The sequence below is a fragment of the Hyla sarda genome, chromosome 3 (genome assembly GCF_029499605.1).
Source record: "Hyla sarda isolate aHylSar1 chromosome 3, aHylSar1.hap1, whole genome shotgun sequence".
In the NCBI taxonomy this organism is placed as follows: Eukaryota; Metazoa; Chordata; class Amphibia; order Anura; family Hylidae; genus Hyla; species Hyla sarda.
The window spans coordinates 189460038-189486936 of NC_079191.1; the positions used below are offsets into that span (position 1 = coordinate 189460038).

A 26899-nucleotide genomic window follows, 5' to 3' on the forward strand; every position below is an offset into this window, starting at 1 on the left:
AATGAGCATTTACGCCCCACAGGTGTCTGACAGATTTTTGGAACAGTGGTCCGTGAAAATGAAAAATTTTATTTTTCATTTGCTCAGCCCACTGTTCCAAAGATCTGTCAAACGCCAGTGGTGTGTAAATGCTCACTGCACCCCTTATTAAATTCAGTGAGGGGTGTAGTTTCAAAAATGGGGTAACATGTGGGGGGTCCACTGTGCTGGCACCACGGGGGCTTTGTAAACTCACATGGCCCCTGACTTCCATTCCCCTGACTGACCATTTCCAAAAGCTCAATGGTGCTGCTCCTCTTCTGAGCATTGTAGTGCGCCAGCAGAGCACTTGACGTCCACACATGGGGTATTTCCATACTCAGAAGAAATGGGGTTACAAATTTTGGAGGTAATTTTCTCCTATTACCCCTTGTAGAAATGTAAAATTTGGGGAAAAACCAGCATTTTAGTGAATTTTTTTTTTTTTAGTTACACATCCAACTTTAACAAAAAGTCGTCAAACATCTGTGAGGTGTTAAGGCTCGCTGTACTCCTTGTTACGTTCCTTGAGGGGTGTTGTTTCCAAAATAGTATGTCATGTGTTTTTTTTTTTTGCTGTTCTGGCACCATAGGGGCTTCCTAAATGCGACATGCCCCCCCAAAAACCATTTCAGTAAAATTTGCTTTCCAAAAGCCAAATGTGACTCCTTCTCTTCTGAGCATTGTAGTTCGCCCGCAGAGAATTTTGCGGCTTAACATGGGGTGTTTCCATTCTCAGAAGAGATGGGGTTACACATTTTGGGGGGCATTTTCTCCCATTACCCTTTGTAAAAATTAAAAATTTTGGAAAAAAAAAATGCACTTTAGTAGAATATTTTATTTTTTCATTTACACATCCGACTTTAACGAAAAGTCGTTAAACACCTGTGGGGTGTTAAGGCTCACTGGACCCCATGTTATGTGCCTTGAGGGGTGTAGTTTACAAAATGGTATGCCATGTGGGGGTTTTTCTGCTGTTCTGCCATCATTGGGGCTTCCTAAATGTGACCTGCCCCCCAAAAACCATTTCAGAAAAACTCACTCTCCAAAATTCCATTGTCGCTCCTTCTCTTCTGAGCCCTCTACTGCGCTCGACGAACACTTGACATACACATTTGAGGTATTTCCTTACTCGAGAGAAATTGGGTTACAAATTTTGAGGTTTTTTCTCCTTTTACCCGTAACAATTAAAAAAAACTGGGTCTACAAGAACATGCGCGTGTAAAAAATAAAGATTTAGAATTTTCTCCTTCACTTTGCTGCTATTCCTGTGAAACACCTAAAGGGTTAATACACTTACTGAATGTCATTTTGAATACTTTGGGGGTGTAGTTTTTATAATGGGGTCTTTTATGGGGTATTTCTAATATGAAGACCCTTCAAATCCACTTCAAAACTGAACTGGTCCCTGAAAAATAGTGAGTTTGAAAATTTTGTGAAAAATTTCTAAATTGCTGCTGAACTTTGAAGCCCTCTGGTGTTTTCCAAAAGTAAAAACTCATTAATTTTATGATGCAAACTTAAATTAGACATATTGTTTATGTGAACCCCCAAAAAATATATTTTTAATATCAATTTTCCTTACAAGCAAAGAGCTTCAAAGTTAGAAAAATGCAAAATTGTCATTTTTTTCATCAAATTTGGGAATTTTTCACCAAGAAAGGATGCAAGTTGCCACAAAATTTTACCAGTTAAAAGTTAAAGTAGTAGAAGTTAAAGTAGAATATGTCACAAAAAAACAGTCTCGGAATCAGAATGATAACTAAAAGCATTCCAGAGTTATTAATGTTTAAAGTGACAGTGGTCACCTTAGCAAAAAACGCTCTGGTCCTTAAGGTGTAAAATGGCCTGTTCCTTAAGGGGTTAAAGTAGATGGAGTCACGGGCTGATCCGGCCGGGGTACGGGAGCGCCTGGTTTGCCCCTCCCCCCGCCGGATCAGGCACCCGTATATACAAAACGTGGTGTGAATACACCTGAACAGGTATGCAGTGCTTTCGTTCAGTGTGTTCCAGCACTTTATTTGCTTCAAAGTGGTTTGTATGCCTAGAAATATATGCACGTAATAAATTAGTTACATATGGGTGAATGGTTGGTGTTTTTATTTTTTTAAATGAAAAATAGTTAATGAATGAAATCTACTTATTTGACATTCTATAGACAGATGTAACCTTTCTGACCTGTCAGTCTAATTAATACATTGACGTAATCTTTGTGAGGATGTTGCCCTTAACTTGCTTGACCTTACAAATCGGCAAGCCGCTTGCATATACACAGTGGAATACAAATTGATAAACAGAGAGCACTTTGTATTCTGACAGCTTGGTCCTGGAAATATTTGCTTGCTCAAAGGAATACAGGTTAATTGAGAACAGCTCTGTTTGTGTATTGGTTTTCTTGTTTCTAGGTTTTTTTTTTTTTTTTTTTTTGGGGGGGGGGGGGGGGTGTTCAGCCCAGTGGTGGGTAGTTTTGCTCTAGGCAGTTTATCTAGGATTGAAAAAACAGCAGTTTTCCAAAAACAGCACACCTGTCCTAGGGTTGTGTGATATTACCACTCTGATCCATTTAGTTCAGTGATACTGAGCTGCACTACCGTACACAAACTGACATTGGCTGAAATTGAAACTGGCTCATTTTCTGGAAGTAGCCAGGTATCTGTTTTCTAGTACATGACCCCTTTAAATCTGCTTCCCATGCACTGATATTCTGGTGAGCTTTTGCCTCCTTAAACAGTAGAGCTTCACTGTAATAAGGGGAGGGTAGCAGTCTGAGCCTTTTAAGCGGTTATTTGGGAGAAGAAATTATATTATGTTTTCTTACTCCTCAACACTCCACATCCACCACAGGAAAATATAATACCCTTACTGCTCCTAGATAGCCCCTTTAACCCCCTAAGGACTTCGGATTTTTCCGTTTTTGCACTTTTGTTTTTCCTCCTTACCTTTAAAAAAAAAAAAACATAATTCTTTCAATTTTGCACCTAAAAATCCATATGATGGCTTATTTTTTGCACTAACAATTCTACTTTGTAATGACATCAGTCATTTTACCCAAAAATCTACAGCGAAACAGAAAAAAAATCATTGTGTGACAAAATTGAAGAAAAACCCCCGCAATTTAGTAAATTTTGTGGTCTTCCGTTTCTACGCAGTACATTTTCCGGTAAAAAAGACACCTTCTCTTTATTCTTTAGGTCCATACGGTTAAAATGATATCCTACTTATATAGGTTTGATTTTGTCGTACTTCTGGAAAAAGCTCATAACTACATGCACAGAAATTAATAAGTTAAAAATTGTCATCTTCTGACCCCTATAACTTTTTTATTTTCCGTGTAAGGGGTGGTATGAGGGCTCTTTTTTTGTGCCGTGATCTGTGCCGTGAAGTTTTCAGCGGTACCATTTTTGTATTGGACGGACTTTTTTTTATCGCTTTTTATAATTTTTTCATTTGCTTTTTATTTTTTATTATATAAAAAGTGACAAAATACGCTAATTTGGACTGTGAAATTTCTTTGCGCGTACGCCATTGATTATTGATTGACCATGTGGTTTAATTAACAATATATTTTTATAAGTCAGACCTTTCCGCACGCCGAAATACCACATATGTTTATTTTTATTTACACTGTTTTGTTTTGTTTTTAAATGGGAAAAGGGGGGGGGGGGGGGTAATTCAAACTTTTATTAGGGAAGGGGTTAAATGATCTTTAACTTTTTTTTTTTCTCTCTCTTTTTTTTTTTTGCAATGTTATAGCCCCCAGAGGAGACTATAACATTGCGCACACATTGATCATTTACATTGATCATTGTTATCCCGTAGGATAACATTGATCAATGATTCTGCTGCTTGACTGCTCATGCCTGGATCTCAGGCACGAAGTAGTCATTTGGCGATCGGACACCCAGGAGGAAGGTAGAGTCCCTCCTTGTGTGCTCCAGTTGTTCAGGACGCCGTGATTTCGCTACAGCAGTCCTGAACAGCCCACTGAGCTAGCCGGGAGTAGTTTACTTTCACTTTAGACACGACACTCAACTTTGAAGGCCGCATCTAAATGGTCAATAGCGCTATTATCCACGGGTCCCGGCCGGGCCCAACCCGCTATGATGCAATTTTTTTTCCATATGACCGATCAAAACCTTTTGGATACTATGGGTAACTGCTCCACTTTTCCTCTGCATAGCTTCCTCTGCATAGCTTCTCCCCCCAAATGTGTTCGGAAAGTCTTCTGACCCTTTCAATTTTTTTTCCCCCTCAAAAATCTGAACTCCATACCCTAGAGTAAGAATGTTAAAACAATGGTTTGATTTTTTTGCAAATATATTAAAGTAAAAACTAAGATTTTGCATGGACATAAGTATTCAGACCCTTTGCTTAGAATTTAGGATGCATTGATTTAGCTCTGGGGTTGCCCATTCCTCTTTATCATCTGAGATGTTTCTGCTCCTTGATTGGAGTCACCTGAGGTAAATTAAGCTGATTGGATGCACCCCAATCTGTATACGGTCTCACAGCTGACAAAGCATATTACAGCAAAACTAAGGGAAGAAACTACCTGTAGAGCTTAGAGACAGGTTTGTGGAGGCACACATCTGGAGAAGGGTCCATTTTCTGCTGCATCAAAAGTTTTCAAAGGGGACAGTGGTGTTCTTATTCTTAAATGGAAAATGTTTGGAAGAAACAGAACCTTTTTCTAAAGCTGTCTGTCCCCACCAAAATTTTGCGCAAAGAATGAACATGTTCTTTCTTTGCACGGAACAATTTCAACAGCGAAATTCCGCAGTGTGAACGTACCCTTACAATTGACAAGTTGGTCCTTTTTCTGCCTTTTGACAGTTTTTGTAAATTGACTCAAGGGGGAGTTTTATCAAAACCTGTACAGGGGAAAGGTGGTCCATAGCAACCAACCAATAAAATAAATGAATGAAACAATCTGGTTAATATGGGTAACTGCTCCACTTTTCCTCTTTACAGCTTTTGATAAAATCAGGGCTGAGGCTAAGTTTCCACTTTTTTGGGGGAAAAAACGCCAAGAAAAAATGCCAATTCTGCCGTACGGCGTTTTTTTCAGCCAAAAAACGCTGCAGCCAGATGTTAGCTGTAAATCAATGAGAAATCGCAAAATTCTTTTTCCACTTTGCGTTTTTCAGTTTTTGTATTTTTTTTTTTTTTACCCTTTTGGCGTTTTTTTCACTCTTTTGGCGTTTTTCAGCTCCTCGGCGGTTTTGCAAAGTTGCAGCATGTTGAGCCTATGGCGTTTTTTCCCCTGAAATCGTAGCACTTTTCCCCCATAGAAGTGTATGGGAGTAAAAAAAAGTCCAAAGCAAATCTCTTTGCTTTGGAAATTATATAGGGAGGAATCCCGAAAGCTTGTCTCTACAAAATTCTGTTAGCCCAATAAAAAAGGTATTACAACATACTGCAACATTTTTTGATTTGCATCTTCATTATAACAAAATTTTTATTCATTTTTAAACAGGGATCAATTTATGTGGGCAGGCAGGGCACTAAAAATGTAGCAGACAATAATAAAAATGTAGTGTGTGTGTGTGTGTGTGTGTGTGTGTTTCACTTTTTTTTTGTACATTTTTTAGGTAGTACTACTACTCCCAGCATGGAAACACACTGTTCCATGATGGGAGTAGCAGTACCTGTACTAATTGACAGATCGCCCGTGTCACTGCTGACACCCGTTGCGATCCTCCTGTATAATGTATAGATGCGGCTGGCCGTTCTTCTATGGTACCCTGCACTGCCGTATATATACACCTATTCATATTAACCTCAGAGAGCTGTGATTGGCCGCCCACATCTATACATTATTCAGGAGGATCACAGCGGGTGTCAGGAGTGACTCGCTGTGATCTGTCTATTAATGCAGATACTTCTGCTCCATGTTGGGAGCAGTAGTACCTGCAGTTAAGGACAGATCACAGCGGTTGTCACTCCTGACACCCACTGCGATCATCCTTCATCCCTGATATGCGGAGCGGATTTCTCCTTCGCTCGCATCTCTGCTGTGTACTCCGGCTGGCCACTCACCATTCATATTTCCCTCTGAGAGCGGGGAATGGCTGCCACCATCTGGCCAATCCCCACTCTGGGTGGAAAAAATTAATGAGGGATGTGCGCAGAGATGTGAGCGCTGTATAGAGCAGCTCCGCATCTCTGCTATATTATGGACGATCGCATCGGGTGTCGGGAGTGAAACCCGGAGGATCTGTCTATTAGTACAGGAATGTTATTGGATGGGACCCGAACATGCTTAATCCACTTACCTCTTCTGGGCATATGGCCTCTGACTGGGTGACATGCTGGGTCCACTATCAATTTAAAAACCTACTGTGAAACAGGGAGGGGTGCACGGCTATAGAGGGTGCCACTCCCCCTAGCCTGCATAGCAAAAACACAGAAAAGAAAAAATACCAGCACAACTACCTATTACACGGGTGCACGCTGCTGTGGAAAATACAAAGTATACAAAAAAAAGGTTGCAGCAGTACTCTTGGTCAACAAATTGAGGCTCTTAGCACACTTTTTGATCAAAACGTGTCCCCCATCCACCACGCGGAGGTGGTACCGAACATCCTTAATCCACTCTCCTGTACTGGACACATGGCCTCTGACTGGGTGACATGCAGGATCCACCATCAATTTAAAAACATCCTGTGGCAACAAGTCACAGAAGAGAATCAGTTATGTTGTGTTAAGTGCCACTTAAAGATGCATACAAGGTTGTTAAAGGCAGTGGCCTATTATTGTGAATGAAAGTACCCCCCCCCCCCCTTCAGATTTGTATCTCAGAACTGATGTTCTTTGTGCATTTTATTATATTAAGTAAGGTATATATGCAGAAATGCTCACATGTACTTTGGTTTACAAAAAAAATCATAAAGCCCTGCTTTTAATAAACTTTTGTGTCTGTATAGTGTTAGTTAAAGGGTTTATCCAGGATTAGAAAAACAGCCGATTCCTTGAAGAAAACAATACCACCCTGTCCTCAGGTTGTGCGTCGTATTGAGGCTCAGTTCCATTGAAGTGAATGAAGCCAAGTTGTAATACCACACACAACCTGTGGACAGGGGTGGTGCTGTTTTTTTTAATTTTTAATTTTTAATTTTTTTATTCCTGGATAATCCCTTTTTAAAGACATCCAAAATGATGTTCTCCTAAAAAGAACATAGATGAGAAAAACAATTGATTAGATGTTTATCAGTTTTTTTTATATTTTACATCTGGGCTGAGGGACTCTTGGACTTACATTTCTTGTTACATTTCTTGTTATGACTTACTATATTCTTTTTAACATGGTGCAGGAAATGGGAAGCCTGAAAAACTTGCTGTGCTTGGATGTGTCAGAGAACAAGTTGGAGAGACTTCCTGAAGAGATCAGCGGAATGACTTCACTGACTGATCTACTTGTGTCACAGAATTTAATTGAGGTTTTACCTGATGGCATTGGTAAGGCAAAACGGACTGCAGCATGTTAATATAACTGGCATGTATTGCAGATATCAAAGCCAGAATGATTAGGCTGCAGACCTCGAATAGAAACCACAGATACTTTTTGTTTGCCACTCACTGCACAGCTCTTCATAACATAGCATAATGCAAGCTTACCCGTAAGAAATATCTTTCTTCAACTGACCGTTTCTGCCCCTTAATTTTCAGTTGGTGGGTGTCTCAGCACCTGGATCATCACCGATCAAAACTACTTACATGTCAAAAATGCAAAAATGATATTTATCCTTTAAATGAATAAAGTCTAAACTTACTAATCTTTGCTAATACATCATGATCTTTGTCACATGACACAGGAAATTGTTGCCTTTACTGGAGGCTTAGTGCATAAACAGTGCTTTTCCCCAGTCCCTGATAAGCTCACATGAAATCCAGTGACCGAATTGATGAGGGGAGTCATGATCACTCTTGATCATGGTGATCAGAGAATTAGAGAATTTGGATAGTAGGTTCTTCCAATACCAATGATTGAACAAAAACTAAGGACCCAGGCAGCACTGGATAACATATATATTTTATTTGAACAATGGAGACAACCTGTTTCGGCACCTTCTCAGGTCCACTATCAGTTCCCCAAGTTAAGGTTTATAACGTGCTGGGGTTCTGGTCCGGAGGTTCTGTGTATCTGGCCTGAGGAAGGCACCAGAAGGTGCCGAAACGCGTTGTCCCCATGGTTAAAATAAAATATGTTGTCCTGTGCTGCCTGAATACTATGTTTTTGTTTGTCGTGAGCAGCGCCTTCCAAACAGTTGTCTTTTCCATTTGTATCCTGCTATTCTATATTGACCTCTGTTCTTGGAGTCTAATACCAGTTGGAGTGCAGCAGCCATTACCTGTTTCAACTTACTCTACCACTAGAGTTGCACACTTAGGTCTAGCAGCCCACAAGGTCGGTATATCACTTTGGTGTGGTAGTCTGCACACCATTGAATATACCTCATCAGGCAGCGCCCCCTGTGGTTTTTGTTCTCTCCCTATATACTCCAATACCAACGGTTAGAGCAGAAATCTGGTGACATCAGACAAGGCAGCTTGGGACACCCATCCAGCTGTTTTTTACAGAGCTGTGTTTTATGGCACTGTAGAATAAGGTTCCTTAATGTAAAAAAGCTTGTTAAAGGGTAATTGTGCCAGGAATACAGACTATGGACAGGCTACAAGAAAGAGTGGAATTATATACCGTAAATCTTTAATCAGGAAAAAATACATCATTCATTCAATAGAAGTCTAGTCCAAGTAATAGTAGTAGCAGTATAACTAGTTGTCATATTGTGTATTTCGCACAGCTGTAAAATTCTGTTGGATTTAAAGCAGTGACAGTAGTAACTGATGGTATTGTAAATCTGTATATTTTGTCTAATCATGCAATACTTGACATTTTTTTTTATTTTTATTTTTTTATTGTGAACGCATATTTTTTTTTTATCCTCAGGAAAGCTGAAGAAGCTGTCAATACTTAAAGTGGACCAGAATCGGCTGATGCAGCTTACAGAATGTATTGGAGAATGTGAGAGCCTTACTGAGCTAATTCTTACGGAAAATCAACTTTTGGTGAGTGTTCAGAATGAAAGATCTGTGTAGCACGTTATTCGGTCTATAACAAATGTTTGTTTTCAGTGTTGAAAAAAGGCACTGGCCTCTAACATGGTGTGGATCATGGCCCATAGACTGCCCTTTTGGGATTTGTTTCTAACAGGAGTATACACGTGCACGTCTTGCCCGTGCAGAACAAGCAGCACTTGTTGTGATTGCAATGTAATTTATTCTGACAGAAATCTAGTGTTTGCTAACAGCTATGTTCGACTTGTACAGTGTCCTTTGAGGGCATACATGGATTATAGGTCATCTCTTGTGCAGTCTGGATTTCCTGTCATTGTTTAGGCCTTTTTTCTTTCCATTAAAATCTTAAAGCAATGCTATCAAGATAATATTTATACATGTACGGTAAATTGTCATTTTAACCCCCTGTGTTTTTATCTTAAACTATACTTTGTAATAACAACTTTTATTCAATCATAAAATGTACGGCACAATGAAGAATATCATTATGTGGCGGAAAACCTAAAATAAGACCACAATTTTGCAACTTTAGAGTGGTTTTATTTTTAAGAAGTGCACTTTACATTGAAATTTATATTATAATTTTTTTCTTTTTTCTTTTGGGTCAATATGAGTAAAACAAAACCCATGTTTACATGCTTTATTATTATTGTACTGCTTAAAAAAAAAAAAAAAAAAAAAAAAAATATATATATATATATATATATATATATATATATATATATATATATATATATATATATTTATATATGAAAAAGGTATATTTAAAATTGTAGTGCGCCGCACACAGCAATACAAAGTGTGTTTATTTACATTTTTTTATTTCAGTAAAATGGGAAAAATGTGTGATTTTATTTTTATTGGGGTTGGGGCTTATTCCTTTTTTATTTATTTATATATTTTTTTTTTTACTCTTTCCAGACCCATGACGTACTGGTATGAGGGAAATATGGCACAGGCTGCTATTAGCAGCAGACATCTGCCAGTAATGATGGACAGCGTAGGTCACTCCGATGTCCATCATTTAAATGGTAAAATGCTAGTATTCCCCGGTGTCTAGTGGACCCATCGCCCAACTCACATGAGGGTATGGAATCCCAGGGCCTTACCTGTGCTCCTCGGGCTTCTATGGATCAGCAATTGAGTGATAGCATTACATTGATCTATGTAGCCAATTTGACAAGGACTTGTAATAGGCCCCAGGGGGGGCCAAAAAATGTCTGGGTTAAAAACAAGTTTTTTAGAAATATATATATACACAACCCAATAAAAATATAAATCACCCCCTTTTCCAATTTTTCAAATAAAACACTGAAAAAACTAAACATATTTGATATTGCTGCTTGTGTTATTGTCTGTACCATGCAATTATATTCCTGATACTGTATGATCAACTGTGTAAACGCAAAAAATGCCAAATGCCAAAATTTGCAGATTTTTCACATCTCAGAAAAAAAATAAAATAAAAAGTGATCAAAAGCCTGTAATACACACATGTGGTACTGTTAAAAACTACAGTACATGGCGCAACAAAATAAACTCAAACACAGCTCTTAAGGTGGAAAAAAGTTACAGGGATCAGAACATGGCAATGAACATATTTTTTTTTTCTTTTTTAAGTTTTAATTTTTTTTTTTAACCATAAAACAAAACAAAAATGATCCGGGTATGGTATCATTGGAGTTGTACTAACCCATAGAATAAAATATGCATATCAGTTTTGCTATATTGGGAACTCCAAAAAAAGGAAGCCCTACTATAACTCTGTCAGTTATCGGTCTTAGAAGGTTAAAGGGGTTCTCCACCATGAGGTGATTTTAGTACGTACATGGCAGGCAGTAATGGACATGCTTAGGAAGGATCTGCACTTGTCTTGGGGCTAAATGGCTGTGTTGAGAGATTACTATAACACTGTGGCTAGCTTTTTGTGAACTGGTATTTCATGTTTGACTTTTTTTTGCCTACAAATCCCCCAATTCCATTTTCCTCCCTCCCACACATCAGCCACCCCACCCATTGAAACATAAATGAGCTGCATCCATTCAAAAGACCTGTGGTTTTCAATCAGGGTGCCTACAGCTGTTGCATTAGTTGCAGATTGATCTCTCTCCCGCCATGCGATCGATCCACCCATTGAAGCAGACAGGCTCCCTGTCATCAGCTGACTAGTGAGTCAGGTCTCGGCCACATTGCAACCTGGGAAAAATCTGAGACAACAGTCATTTTGTATGCTGATGAACATAAATATTGGATTGAAAATCACAAAAGTATTGAGAAAACCGTCACACACAGGTACAGACACTATATTATGAACTATACTACTTTACAGCCCCTTTAGCATAGTCAACTAAAAAAAAAATCCTGGAATACCCCTTTTGAGTAGGAAAATATAAAAATGTTGGCCAGAAATATAAAAATTCTCTGGGCCATGAAGGGGTTAAAAAAGTAAAATTACCTATTCTATTTTTTTATTTTTTTACATTCAACCCCTTGAGGACACATGCATTTTTTTTTTTGCACTTTTGTTTTTTTCTAAGTCTTAAAATTTTCTACCTGCAGACCCATATGAGGGCTTGTTTATGTGCCACCAATTGTAATTTGTAATGACCTCAATAATTTCACAACAAAATCTATGAAGAAACAAAAAAATTAGCTGTGGGGCAAAATGGGGAAAAATAGTTTATAAATTTTGGGGGCTTCCGTTTCTAGGAAGTGCACTTTAAAAAAAAAAAAATGAAAAATTCTTTTTTCTGTAGGTTCATAAGATTACAACAATACTCCATTTATATAGGTTTTATTTATTTTAAAAAATATATATAACTGTGTGAATATTTGTTTTTAATGTTAAAATTGTCCTCTTCCAACCCTTATAACTTTTTTTTCTTTTTGTATAAGGTGATGTGTGAGGACACATTTTCTGCACCCTGATCTGTACTATTTATCGGTACCATTTTTGTTTTGATGGGACTTTATTGCTTTTTTTACTTTTTTTAGGGAAGAGGTTAATTTTATTAGGGAAGGGGTTAATTCACGTGTATTTAAAAATGTTAACTCTTTTTTTCAATTTTTTTAGTCCCCATAGGGGATTATTACATGCAGTCTTCAGATTGCATGCATTGTTCAATTCTGCTCAACAGAACAGCATTAATCAGTGTTATCGACACTCGATTGCTCTGGGCTACTGCAGGCTCCTGGAGCAAAAGTGCACCGATCTAACTGCGAGGAAGCAGGTGATGCCTTCCTGCTGTTCTCTAAGCTGATCAGGACCCTGCGATTTCCCCGTGGGTTTCCTGATCAGTCGGGATAAGTTTTTATAAATTTGAGACGCTGCAATCAACTTTGATCGGTGATGTAAGTAAGTAAGAGTTAGGTGGAGTGTCCTTTAAAATGATTTCAGGGACTTAGGCCGCAAGCTTAAGGCAAGGACCTCCAAGGTAATATTTTCTGAAATATTACCAGTACCACAAGCCACACCAGAGAGGCAGCGGGAGATTAGGGAGATAAACAAGTGGCTCATAAGCTGGTGTAGGAAGGAGGGGTTTGGGTTCATGGAGAACTGGGACGACTTAGCTGTCGGATACCGGCTCTACTGTAGGGACGGGCTGCACCTCAATGGGGAGGGTACAGCTGTGCTTGGGGAGAAGATGGCTAGAAGGGTGGAGGAGTGTTTAAACAAGGGACTGGGGGGGAGGGAGCCTACAACATAGAGGGGGAAGATAGTGTAGATAGAGAGTGGGACTTATTAATGTACATGGGGAGGGAGGGGTTAGAATAGTTAATAGGGATAGGCTTCATAGGAAAAAAACATATACCATTGAATTGCATGTTGACTAATGCCAGAAGTCTGACCAATAAAACTGACAAACTGGAGTTGATAATGTCTGAGGAGAATTATGACAGATAACAGAGACTTGGTTGGACGATAGCTGCCTTGTTTATTTGGAGTATATATGGGAGAGAAACGATAATGTGGAGTCATTATGGGTAGAAATATATGGAGATAAAAAAAAAAAATTCTGATAGTGGTTTTCTATAAGTCACCAAACATAATGGAAGTGGCAGAAGATTAATTACTGAGGCAAATAAACAAGGCAGCAAATCAGAATGATGTCATAATAATGGGGGACTTTAACCCCTTAAGGACGGACCCATTTTGTTACCTCAATGACCAGGCTCTTTGATAAATTTGACATGTATCTCTTTAAATGGTAATAACTTTAGAACGCTTTTTCTGAGCAGAGCGATTCTGAGATAGTTTTTTCGTGACATATTGTACTTTATATAAGTGGTGCATTTTGTTGACACATGCAGCATTTTTTGTGAAAAACTTCAAAATATTGTGAAAAAACGGTGTACACTGTGTGGTAAAAGGGATGTTATATTTATTCTGTGGGTCAGTACGATTATGGCGATACCCATTTTATATTGCTTTCTATGTTCTTTTTCCTTTTCTGAGCAAAATTCTTTTTCTGCCATTCATTTTCCAACAGCCGTAACTTTTTATTTTTTGTCCGACGCCATTGAATATGGGCTTATTTTTTGCGTTATGAGCTCTACTTTTTATTGGTATCATTTTTGTGCTACGTGCTACCTTTTGATCTTTTTTATTCCGCTGTTTGCACCAAAATTGGCGAATTTAGCGCTTTTAAAATTTTTTTTTTACAGCATTCTTTACATTATAGTTTTATAGTATACGTCATTACAGACGTGGCAATACCTATTATGTATATGATTTGTGTTTTTTATCTTTTTTGGTGATAATACAGGGCTTTTATTGGGAAAGGGCATTTTAGTTAAATTTTTTTTACACTTCATACTTTTATTGAATTTTTATTTTATTTTTTACAGGTTATACTATGCTGCAATACATTTGTACTGCAGCACAGTATAACCTGATGAGCTGCAGACACTACAGCCTTTGGGATCCAGCCCCTGGCTGGATCTCGCAGGCTTCCGTAGCAGACAGACAGGAGGTCATGATGCTGCAGTAGCAACCAACGGCGACCCGCGATCATATCACGGCGCCCCCGTTGGAGAACAGGGGGAGAGCGTTCCCCCTGTCAACACCATAGATGCCATGATCAGGATTGATCACGGCATCTATGGGGTTAATGCTACCGAGACCAGCGCGATCGCAGCTGCGGCAGGACTCCGGCTGTGATTAACAGCCGGGTCCCATCGCCGATCTCCTGCAGTGCCGGAGATCGCTAGGACATATGCATACGTCCAAATGTGCGAACATGTCGGATGATTGGACGTATGCATACGTCCTATAGCGGGAAGGGGTTAACTATCCTGATATAAACTGGGAGACTGAGTCCTGTGAATCTCATAAAGGTAACAGGTTTCTGACTATAGCTAAAGACAATTATCTGTCCCAAATGATGCAGGGCCCGACCAGAGGGGGCACCCTACTGGACTTAATATTAACCAACAGACCTGACAGAGTAACTAATGTGCAAGTAGGACACCTAGGAAATAGTGATCATAATATATTATAACTTGTTCTGCAATAAGGGAATCTCTCGAGGGGCCACAAAAACAATGAACTTTAGGAAGGCAAAGTTTGATCAATTCAGAGAAGCCCTTAAAGGGGTACTCTGGTGCTAAGACATCTTATCCCCTATGCAAAGGATAGGGGATAAGATGCCTGATTGCAGGGGTCCTGCCGCTGGGGACCCTCGTGATCTTTCACGCAGCAACCCGTTACCATCAGCCCCCGGAGCATGTTCGCTCCAGGTCTGATGACTGCTATTCACTGGGCAGGAGTATTATGACATCGTGGCTCCGCCTCCGTGTGACGTCACGCTCCACCCCCTCAATGCAAGCCTATGGGAGGGAGCGTTGTATATGGATTTTTCCAAAGCATTTGATACGGTGCCACATAAAAGATTGTTACATAAAATGAGAAGGATTGGGCTGGGGGAGAATGTGTGTAAATGGGTAAGTAACTGGCTCAGTGATAGGATACAGGGTGGTTATTAACAGTCACTTAATCAGAATAAGTAACATTATTAGTTGGGTACCACAGGGGTCAGTCTTGGGTCCGGTTCTATTTAATATATTCATTAATGACCCTGTAGAGGGGTTAAATAGTAAAGTAGCAATCTTTCCAAATCTTAACAAATCTCTGTAAAGCGATAAAAACTATAGAAGACAGTGCACTGTTACAAATGGATCTGGATAGGTTGGAGGTTTGGTTCATTAATAAATTTATTAAATAGAACATGACCCAAGACTGATGCCTTTGTTACCCCACTAGTAACCCAATCAGAATAATTACCATTCATAACCACCCTCTGTTTCCTATCACTGAGCCATATACTTACCCACTTGCACACATTTCCACCAGCCCAATCCCTCTAATTTTATGCACAATCTTTTTAATGCGGCACTGTATCAAATGCTTTCATCCAGCGATTGCCTCTGGTCCAGTCTGGAGCTCACCTCCTCATAAAAGCTGATCAGGTTAGTTTGACAGGACCGATCCCTCATAAAGTCATGCTGATATGGAGTCATACATTTTATTTTTATCAAGGTACTCCAAAATAGCATCCCTTAGAAAACCCTCAAACAATTTGCATACAACGGAGGTAAACGAACAGGTCTATAATTCCCGGGGTCACCTTTTGACCCCTTTTTAAATATTGGCACCACATTTGCCATGCCCAGTCCTGGGGAACAGTCCCTCTTACTATAGAGTCCCTAAATATTAAAAATAGGGGTCTGTCTTTTACATTATTTAATTCCTTTAGAACATGGGGGTGAATGCTATCTGGACCTGTCGATTTGTCTATTTAGATTTTTTTGTAGGCGGCACTGTACTTCTTCCTGGGTTAGACAGGTGACCTGTACTGGGGAGTTTACCTTATCTTGCTGTATTTCACCTGGCATTTCGTTTTCCTTGGTGAATACAGTGGAGAAGAATTTGTTTTATATTTGTATTTTCCTGATCCCAGTTTGATTTCTTCCTCATCATTTTTTTAAAGAGCCAACACTTTAATTTTTAACCTTTTTGCTATTTGCTATTGTTAAAAAAAAAAAATAAAAAAAAAAAAACATTTTGGGGTTAATTTTACTCTCTTTGGCAAGGAGTCTTTCTGTCCCTATTTTTGTGGCTTTTATCTGTTTTTTACATATTTTACATTTGTCTCTATAGCTTTTTAATGCTACTTCACTGCCATCCTGTTTTAGTAGTTTAAATGCTTTATTTTTGTCATTTTTTTGCCCCTTAACATTTTTATTCATCCATATTGGTTTTTCTTTTATTTCTGACCCTTTTATTCCCATAAGGTATATACATCTTACAGTGCGAATTTAAGATTTAATTCTCCCATTTAGTGTCAATATTCTTGTTTTTGAGGACATTACCCCAATTTTTATTAAGGGCTTCTCTGAGTTGATCAAACTTTGCCTTCCTAAAGTTAATTGTTTTTGGGGCCCCTTAAGAGATTCCCGTATTGCAGAACAAGTTATAATGTATTATATTATGATCACTATTTCCTAGGTGTCCTTCTACTTGCACATTAGTTACTCTGCCAGGTCTGTTGGTTTATATTAAGTCCAGTAGGGCACCCCCTCTGGCCCTGCACCATTTGGGACAGATAATTGTCTTTAGCTATAGTCAGAAACCTGTTTCCTTTATGAGATTCACAGGCCTCAGTCTCCCAATTTATATCAGGATAGTTTAAGTCCCCCATTATTATCACAACATTCTGATTTGCTGCTTTGTTTATTTGCCTCAGTAATTGATTTTATGCCTCTTCCATTATGTTTGATAGCTTATAGCTATTTTTTTTTTATCTCCATATACAGTATTTCTACCCATAATGTCTCCACATTATCATTTCCCTCCCATATATCCTTCCACAGTGCGGCCTTCAGACTCTATTTCACATAGACAAACTCCTCCCCCTTTCCGTTTTGTCCGATCCTTCCTGAATAGACTATAACCCTGTATGTTGACCGCCCAGTCACAGTTATCGTCCAACCAAGTCTCTGTTATACTCACTATGTCATAAATTTTCCTCAGACATCAACCACTCCAGTTCCTCTGTTTTGGCATTAGTCAACATTCAATTCAAAGGTGTATCTTTTTTCTTCCTATGAAGCCTATCCCTATTAACTTTTCTAACCCCTCCTTCCGCTCCCCCCCCAGGTATATTAATAAGTCCCCCCCTCTCTGTCTACCCTATCTTCCCCCTCTATGTTTTAGCCCCCCCCCCTCTTAGTCCCTTGTTTAAACATTCCTCCACCCTTCTAGCCATCTTCTCCCCAAGCACAGCTGCACCCTCCCCATTGAGGTGAGGCCCGTCCCAGTTTTCAATGAACCCAAACCCCTCCTTCCTACTCCAGCTTCTGAGCCACTTGTTTATCTCCCTAATCTCCCGCTGCATCTCAGGCGTGGCTCGTGGTACAGGTAATATTTCAGAAAATATTACCTTGGAGGTCCTTGCCTTAAGCTTGCGGCCTAAGTCCCTGAAATAATTTTTAAGGACACTCCACCTACCTCTTACTTTGTCATTGGTGCCAATATGTACCATGACTGCTGGGTCCTCTCCAACCCCACCCAGCAACCTGTCAACCCGATCTGCAATGTGCCGAACTCGAGCGCCAGGTAGACAACACACTGTTCGGCGATCCCGGTCTTTGGGACAGATCACCCTGTCTGTCCCCTTATTTGAGTCTACGAGTACCTGTCTGGCCTGCCCTGCACTCCTCCCTCCTTACTGGAGCAGACACCCCCCTGGTGGTCAGAGACAGAGTCCTGCAGTACTGCTAGCTCTGAAATGGCATCCCCCTCATCTGCCAACTGGGGAAATTTGTTGGGGTGTGCCAGATCAGGACTAGCCTCCCTGACACTTTTCCCTCTACCCCGTTTTCTAACTGTAACCCAGTTAGCTGCCTGACTGTCCTACGCCTCCATCCCACTATCCTCCCCCACCTCTGCCCCAGAGAGTACTTGCGCAGTGAGCAGGAGACTCCTCTCCAGGTTGTCAGTGCATCTCCGTGTTTCCAGTTGCTCCTCTAGATCCAGGATCTGGGCTACCAAATGAACAACTCTCACACATCTCACACAACATCATGCACCCTCAAACTGCTGTTCAAGGATTGCATACATTGTGCAAGATGCACACTTGACTGCCTTTTCCATCATGGAGGCCATACTAGATTTAAGGAATGCAAAAATTAACAGTAAAAAAATCTAATATTTCAATTAAAATCCCTGAATTTAAAGTCCCTCTCACTTTTATACTTACACTCACTTGTATACTTCACAATCTAGTATACAGACACACAATCACTAGCTCAGACAATCGCTTAGTGTACTTTCTTTTATAGTTACCAGATACCACCTCTCTCTTCCACTTCCTGGAAGTGAAAGCAAAGGGCTAGCTGGCTGCAACAGCTGGAGTTTATCAGCTGCTAATTAACTACTCTACCCACTCTCCACCTGTATTCCTCCTAGACAGAGGAAAAAAAAAAAAAAACTCAGACATGCACTCAATGCTCACAATGCTTCTTACAGTATTGCCTTAATTTTAACCTCTGAAGGACACAGGGCGTACCTGTACGCCCTGTCCCAGTACATGAAAGCCGGGACCCTGGGCTAATAGCGTGCGGCACCAGTCATTGTGCCGCGCGCTATTAACCCTTTAGACGCGGCGTTCAAAGTTGATTGCCGCGTCTAAGGTAACAAACATACAATCCCGGCAGCTCAGTTGGGCTGATCAAGACCATCGCGCTGAAATTGAGATGTCCCGATCAGCTAGAACGCGAGCGGAGGGTACCTAACCTGCCTCCATCACACCTGATCGGCGATTGATTGCTCCAAGCCTGAAATCCAGGCTTGAGCAATCGACTGCCGATAACACTGATCTTTGCCGTGTTAATGCACGACAATGATCTGTGTAGCAGATCAGTGTGTGCAGTGCTATAGCCACTATAACACTGGTGGCTATAACACTGCAAAAAAAAAAGTGTGAAAAAAAAGTTAAGATCATTCAACCCCTTCCTTAACCCCTTCCCGCTATTGGACGTATGCATACGTCCAGGCGAACTACACGTTCGCGCAAATGGACGTATGCATACGTCCAAGCGATCTCCTGCTCTGCCGCGGGCAGCGCAGGAGATCGCGGGTGGGACTCAGCTGTCAATCACAGCCGGAGTCCCACCGCAGCTGCCGGGGCCGTGATCGCGCCGGTCCCGGCAGCATTAACCCCATAGATGACGTGATCAGTTCTGATCACGGCATCTATGGTGTTTGCAGGGGGAGCGCTCTCCCCCTGCCCACCAACGGCGGCGCCGCAATAAAATAAGGGGGCTCGAGGGTGTCCAAGACACCCTCGATCCCCCTTGAAGAGATAGGAGTGAGGTGGCAGGGTTGCCACCCCTCCTATCCCTGCTATTGATTGGCGGAGCGACCGACCAATAGCAGACTGGGGGGGGGGGGGGGTTAAAGTTCGGTTCCCCCCCCCCCCCCCCCCCCCGCTATGCCCACCCATCGGTGTCCGGGCACAGCGGGGGGGAACCGTGTAGTAGCGGCGGTCACTTACCCGGCGGCGGAGCTCCAGATGACGGCGGCGGCTGTGATCATGGCGGCGGTGGAGGTGAGTATGGTGCCGCGTGTCCGGGAGTCTGTTGCCTAGCAACATCTGGCGACATCAGGGCGACAGTTTGGAGAGTGGTCTCTAAACTGTAGCCCTCCAGATGTTACAAAACTACAACTCCCAGCATGCCCAGACAGCAGTTTGCTGTCTTAGCATGCTGAGATTTGTAGTTTTGCTACATCTGGAGGGCCACAGTTTAGAGACCACTGTCAGTGATCTCCAGCCTGAACCTCTCTAAATCTTGCAAAACTACAACTCCCAGCATTCCGGAACAGCAAATGGCTGTCTCTGCATGCTGGGAGTTGTACTTGCGTGCCTCCAGCTGTTGCATAACTACATCTCCCAGCATTCCCTTTGGCAATCAGTACATGCTGAGAGTTGTAGTTCTGCAACAGCTGGAGGCACACTGGTTGGGAAATACCGAGTTAGGTAATAGGTTCTATTACCTAACTCAGTATTTTCCAACCAGTGTGCCTCCAGCTGTTGCAAAACTACAACTCCCAGCATGCACGTTCTGTCAGTGCATGCTGGGAGTTGTAGTTTTGCCCCCCCCCCCCCCCCCTCCCATGTGAATGTACAGGTTACATTCACACTGGCGGCGGATTACAGTGAGTTCCCTGCTTCAAGTTTGAGCTGCAGCCGCAGCTCAAACTCCTAGCGGTAGACTCAGTGTAATCCGCCGTCAGTGTGAATGTAACCTAAAAACACTACACTACACTAACATAAAATAAAAAGTAAAACACTACATATACACACGTGCACTGCCAAGAAAGGATGCAAGTTACCACAAAAATTTACCACTATGTAAAAGTAGAAGATGTCACGAAAAAACAGTCTCGAAATCAGATTGATAAGTAAAAGCATTCCAGAGTTATTAATGTTTTAAAGTGACTGGTCAGATGTGAAAAAAAGGGCTGCGTCCTAGAGGTGAAAATGGGCTGTGTCCTTAAGGGGTTAATAAAAGTAAGAATCACCCCCTTTTTCCCATTTAATAAAAAAACTGTAAATAAAATAAACGTGGTATCGCCGCTTGCAGAAATGTCTGAACTATAAAAATATATTGTTAATTAAACTGCACGGCCAATGGCGTACGCGCAAAAAAAATCCAAAGTCCAAAATAGCGTATTTTGGGTCACTTTTTTAATCATTAAAAAGCAATCAAAAAGTCCGATCAATACAAAAATGTTACCGATAAAATCTTCAGATCACAGCGCAAAAAATGAGCCCTGATACTGGCCCATACTCAGAAAAATAAAAAAAGTTATAGGGGTCAGAAGATGATGATTAAAAACTTATAAATTTTCCTGCATGTAGTTATGATTTTTTTCAAAAGTACGACAAAATCACACCTATATAAGTAGGGTATCATTTTAACCGTATGGACCTACAGAATAAAGAGAAGGTGTAATTTTTACCGAAAAATGCACTGCGTAGAAACGGAATCCCCCAAAAATTACAAAATGGCAATTTTTTTTCCATTTCGCCATGAATAGTTTGGTAAAAATGACTGTCACTGCAAAGTAGAATTGGTGGCGCAAAAATAAGCCATAATATGGAATTTTAGGTGAAAATTGAAAGCGTTATGATTTTTATAAGGTGATGAGGAAAAAATGAAAATGCAAAAACGGGTCCTTAAGGGGTTAAATCCCTCTCACTTGTATACTTACACCCACTTGTATACTACAGAATCACTAGCTCAGACAATCGCTTAGTATTCTTTCTTTTATTGTTACCATGAATTGGCTTCACACTACGTTACAGAATCTATTGACTGTTTCTTTTCAACAGGAGTCATTTATTAGATTTCTCTTACAAGTTCATGTCATGTCAATCATTATAGCTTTAAATATACACTTTGATATTCTTTGGAACGCTTACAGATTACCCATTTCCCTGTACTTTTTGTACCAATTCTTTGTAAGCATGTGGTGATAACAGGGGGGGGTTGTTCTTTGTTCTTTTGTCTTCATCTGTTTGATCTAGATCATCGTTTTGATAGAATCTATATCTAGACTGTTCTGCCTCCTATGTTAGAGATTTTAACAATCCATAATAGTTTTTAATAAAAACATTAAAAAAAGCTATGAAAAAAGAAAACAAATGCCAGTGCAGTAATATGCAACATAGCCTCACAGTGCCTAGAAAACATAGTAATCTTAACAACTAGAATATCTACTGTTGTGACAGATGACTGGTCACTAATTACAAGGCAAAGAGCAAACATTGCCTGTCAGGTGAGTTGCTACTGCCAAAAGTTCCAAGCCACTGAAGATTAGTAATAGGGGCACTGCTGTGACTTGTTGGAGGCGGGCACTGCTGTGCGCTTAAAACCTGGGTGGGGAAGCTCCATCATTTGGTTTGACCCACTAATGCCAGGGGGGAGGGGTTGGTTTGGGAGGGATGGTGGGAGTGGGGCAAATTTACCAAATCTCCAGACTGACCCAAGTAAACTTATCCGTTGCGAGTAGCAACATCATTCTTACCGGGTATCTTCACACATCTGGCTAAAGAGAAGCAGTTCTAGGGGGAGTTGATTGAATGATTGACCAAATATAGCGGGTAGTTTTTAAGCTGATAAAAATTTTTTTTTTTTTTTTTTTATAAATGGCCCTTTGCAGAAAAAAAACATTCCCCACCACTTCTTTAGGAGGACAGGGGCCTTTGCTGTGACCACTGGGTAAAAATAGTAAGATGCCCATCTTTGACTTTCGGAAAGAGGGAGGGACAGTAATGACTATTATAGAAAGTCGGCCATTGCTTGACTTCAGGGAATTATGTAGTCAGGTAAGAGGAAGAAAGATTTACTTATTATTCCACTGTAAGCTGAAAAGTGCACCGCAAACCTCTCCTCCGCATGCTCTACAGAGTCTCTCAGTAATGACCCTTTTCACGTGTGTAATAAACAATAGTTCTGCCAGCGTAAGGTAAATTGGAGTCTTTGGTACAGAACGCTCTATTGTTTGTCTTAGTTGCACACATTAGCATTTGCATGCACTACTTAGAAGTGTACTGTCACATAAATTTGTTCCATGATTCTGCCTCAATGTGCAGACCGTTACAGCTGTCCTCGCTGCGCTTTTGCTTGGGAGTTGAGTAATTTGTCCTGACAGAAATCTGTTCTTTCTTTAGCTTACAAATGTTTTCTAAGGTTAGAGAGTTGTAATAGGTTGTTGTAAATATTTTCCTATCTTGGAAATGGAAGTACATTCTGACCACAGCTTTCACGTGTGGGTGGTTTTAATGCTTTGTGCATAGTATTAATTAAAATGTCTTCTTTTAGCTGCTTGGATTTGTTAGTAGTTTTGGAGAAATGTGCGGTGGGGTACTATGGGAATTTACAATGGCTGTCTATTCCCTCTCCATATTAAGGAGCATGCAGAATTACATTTAAATGGGCACTGTCGGATCCAAAAATGTTTTATATGTTGTTACTGATGAAAATTAAAGGGGTACTCCACTGGCCAGCGTTGGAACTAAATGTTCCGAATGCTGATTTTGCGATGCGGGGGTCAGCCCTGCCCCCTGTGACATCACGGCCACGCCCCTTCAATGCGAGTCTATGGGAGGGGGCGTGACGGGCATTACCTTATTAGTCATAAGCATCCCAGCTTTACCTACCTAACAGAAATTGTGTGCTCTGCAAAGATGCTGGTTGCACAATGTAAAGACTGACATGCAATGTGATTTACTGGTTCAGGTCCTCTTCTGAGCGTGCTCAGATGTAATAACGGATTACAACGGACACAGCAGATAATGGATGCAAACAGATGACATAAATGTGTATCTGTCATCCATAGACTTCAATGTTACATAGACTTCTGCACAGTCTTTTTGCCGTCAAAATAACGGAATAGAAACATAACTGGTGCAAACAGATGCTAAAGAATTATAAAACAATGCCATTGACGTCAATGGGATCCTTGTAAATCAATTTGCAAAAGATAACCAAAGGATCTCGCTAACGGGGACAAAAGAACGGAGCCCAACAGCAGATGAATTGATATGGTGTGATAGCTTTTCTATGCAGTTTTCAGTAAACAATTATAATAGGAATATTTCCAAGAACCTTTTCAATAGGAAACATTTGTTTTTCTATCTATCTTTTTTTTTTTTTTTTTTTTTGGTCACAATAGTCTTAGTTGAGTGAAAATGTGTCATTAGAAAATTACATTATTTAAGCCAGGTTTTATGTTAACTACATGTTTTAATTTTACTATTTATGTTTTATAATAATCCTGAAATCTTGCAGTTTCTATTCTGGCCATTCTGCCTAAAACTAAAAGGAGACTTCCTCTTCTGTACAGACCATTTTCCAGTTATGCTTTTCTTCTAATCACAGACGGGGGTACATTGAAAGGTGACACCAGTATATAGATAACATTGAATCCACCACCATTCACAGCAGAGATCACCATCCCCCTCCCCATAGAATGACCTTAGAAAAAGTCAGAGTAAGGCAGTAGAGCCTGCAATTCATGTGAATAGGATCGGTCCTGTCTACCGTTTATGGTCCAAGTATCCTACTGTAAAGTATATCGGTTAAATACTGTCAAAAACAGCTCACACAAGATTGCAGCCCCTATAATGTACAAAAAAATGTAATAAAAAAATATGCACACAGAAATAAATTTGAAAAAAACAGGTTTAGTATCTGGCTGTATTCAGGGGAAAAAAACTTAGGTGATGCATTCCCTAAGGGATATTCTTATCTGGCCATAGTTATTCGATGCCTTTTTATGTTTTTACTACTTCATCACTTCAGTGACCAGCAAAAGGCTCTGATAAATATCACGGTGCCACTTGCTTCTTTATGTGCATTCATGATGTGGCAATGTATTTTTTTGCTAGCAGTCAACTCCACAGAACCAGAGAAAACAAGCCTCGGCACAGCGTACTTCAATTCAGCGATATTGGTTGTATAGTTTAGTTCACACTATCTCTGCAGTCCTGATTATAACCACACGTCTTCAGTGCTGCATGTTACAATAAATGAACATGTACAGTATTTATATAAACTGAACATCCCAAAGATAGAACAGACAAAGCACTGGAGTAAATTAACCTCTTTATTTACTCTTGTACAATGTGGTGGATGCAGACACATACAGGGAGTGGGGTGCTCAAAGGCAACGGACAGGATCGCGCACTCAGTGCTATATCCATTACGTCAGATCCCAGGAGGTGTGCTTTTATAAGCTGCCATTACAAACGTTACAACACACAAACGTACAACACATAAGACATATTAATAACAATAGTTATTGTGTAATTTTATGTCTGATACTTGTCTTTGTTTGTACCCCATAATTGTAAACGCTGCGAAATCTGTAGGCGCTATATAAATAAATAAATAAATAAATAAACAATACACATAAGGTTGTAAAAAACATCGATGACAATGAATCAGGAGTCAGAACAAAGATAACTTACAGGAATACATTTATTTTATTACAGTCGTTCAGACCAAGCAGACCTGTAGTGTTCAAGCAGAAAATCCATCTGGATTCCTTCACCATTAACAGCTGATCTCAATCTCCACCCCTTTGAGGAGTCTCTACCCTTTCCAGTGCATCAAAAGCCTTGAAATCGCTACCAAGCACACTTCATGAGTGCAATAAAACACGTAGCTCTATGCCTGTTTTTAAGGGAGCGGATATAATGATATAGTAAAAGATGCAGTCACAGATTAAACTATAAACGGTAAATGTAGATCTACATGATATACATTGTTTGACTTTAATGCTATATAGAACCCTATTTTTTTTATCATTTTCAGATCAACCCCTTAAGGACTCAGCCCATTTGGGCCTTAAGGACTCAGACAATTTTATATTTAAGTTTTCTTTTTTTCCTCCTCGCCTTCAAAAAATCATAACTCTTTTATATTTTCATCCACAGACTAGTATGAGGGATTGTTTTTTGTGCGACCAGTTGTCGTTGTAATGTCATCACTCACTTTACCATAAAATGTATTACGCAACCAAAACAATACTATTTGTGTGGGGAAATTAAAAAGAAAACCGCAATTTTGCACATTTTGGAAGGTTGTGTTTTCACGCTGTACAATTTATAGTAAAAATGACATGTGTTCTTTATTCTTTGGGTCGATACGATTAAAATGATACAAATGATAACATACTTTTCTATTACTGTTGCGCTTAAAAAAAATCGCCAAAATTTTAACCAAATTAGTACATTTAAAATCCCCCTATTTTGAAGACCTATAACTTTTTCATTTTTCCGTATAAGCGGCGGTATAAGGGCTCATTTTTTGTGCTGTGATCTGTACTTTTTATTGATACCATATTTGCTTATATAAAACTTTTAATACATTTTTTATAAATTCTTTTCACTTTTTTTTTTTTTTACTTTTTTAAACTTTTATTTTTACACTTTAATAGTCCCCATAGGGGAATATTTATAGCAATCATTTGATTGCTAATACTATGCTATGCATACGACATAGCACTGATCAGTGTTATCGGCTATCTTCTGCTCTGGTCTGCGATTGAGCAGACCAGAGCAGAAGTCCCATGGAAGGCAGCAGAGACAGGTGAGGGGACCTCCGTCTGCCGTTCTGGATGATTGGATCGCCGCGGCAGCACTGCGGGCGATCCGATCATCCATTTTAGTGACCGCAATGCTGCAGATGCTGTGATCTGTATTGATCACGGCATCTGAGGGGTTAATGGCGGACATCCGCAATCGCGATTACCGGCGGGTCCCTGGCTGCTATCAGCAGCCGGGACATGCCGCGCATGACCCGAGCATCGCTCCGATGCTCGCGGTTATGCATAGGACGTAAATGTACATCCTGGTGCGTTAAGTACCAGCTCACCAGGACGTACATTTACGTCCTGCGTCGTTAAGGGGTTAAGTGTATCACTATGGTGACATTGTAATAGCTGGTTATTAAAGCACACCTCCTTGCGTCTGACAAAATAGGGGTCTGATGAAGTGCTGAGTGCGCAATACTGTCTGTTGCCTTTGAACACCCCCACTCCCTGTAGGAGTCTGCCTCCCCTATACTGTACATGAGATGAAATGAAGAAGTTTATGCTAATTATCAACGCATCATGAGTGCTCTGTCTGGATGTATTACTAGCAGCATATGTGGCTAAGACTAAGTTCACACTGCCTTTGTGCTTTGACCTGTCCTGGGTTTGATCATCTTTTTTTAGTCTGGAGAACAA

The 26899-nt window shown here is 40.3% G+C and overlaps 1 protein-coding gene and 1 long non-coding RNA gene across 3 annotated transcripts in view; one reads left to right on the forward strand and one right to left on the reverse strand.

Moving 5' to 3' along the window:
• Positions 1-26899, forward strand: part of LRRC1 (leucine rich repeat containing 1) — a 254328-nt gene that overhangs the window by 197779 nt on the left and 29650 nt on the right. For both annotated transcript variants that reach the window (XM_056565745.1, XM_056565744.1), the window contains exons 8-9: positions 7332-7476; positions 8969-9087. In XM_056565745.1, the coding sequence (XP_056421720.1) occupies positions 7332-7476; positions 8969-9087 (264 nt within the window). The remainder of the gene's footprint in view (positions 1-7331; positions 7477-8968; positions 9088-26899) is intronic.
• The window catches only part of LOC130361974 (uncharacterized), a 58031-nt gene continuing 56365 nt past the window's right edge, over positions 25234-26899 (reverse strand). The window contains exon 3 of the long non-coding RNA XR_008891217.1: positions 25234-25341. This is a non-coding gene — a long non-coding RNA (uncharacterized LOC130361974). The remainder of the gene's footprint in view (positions 25342-26899) is intronic.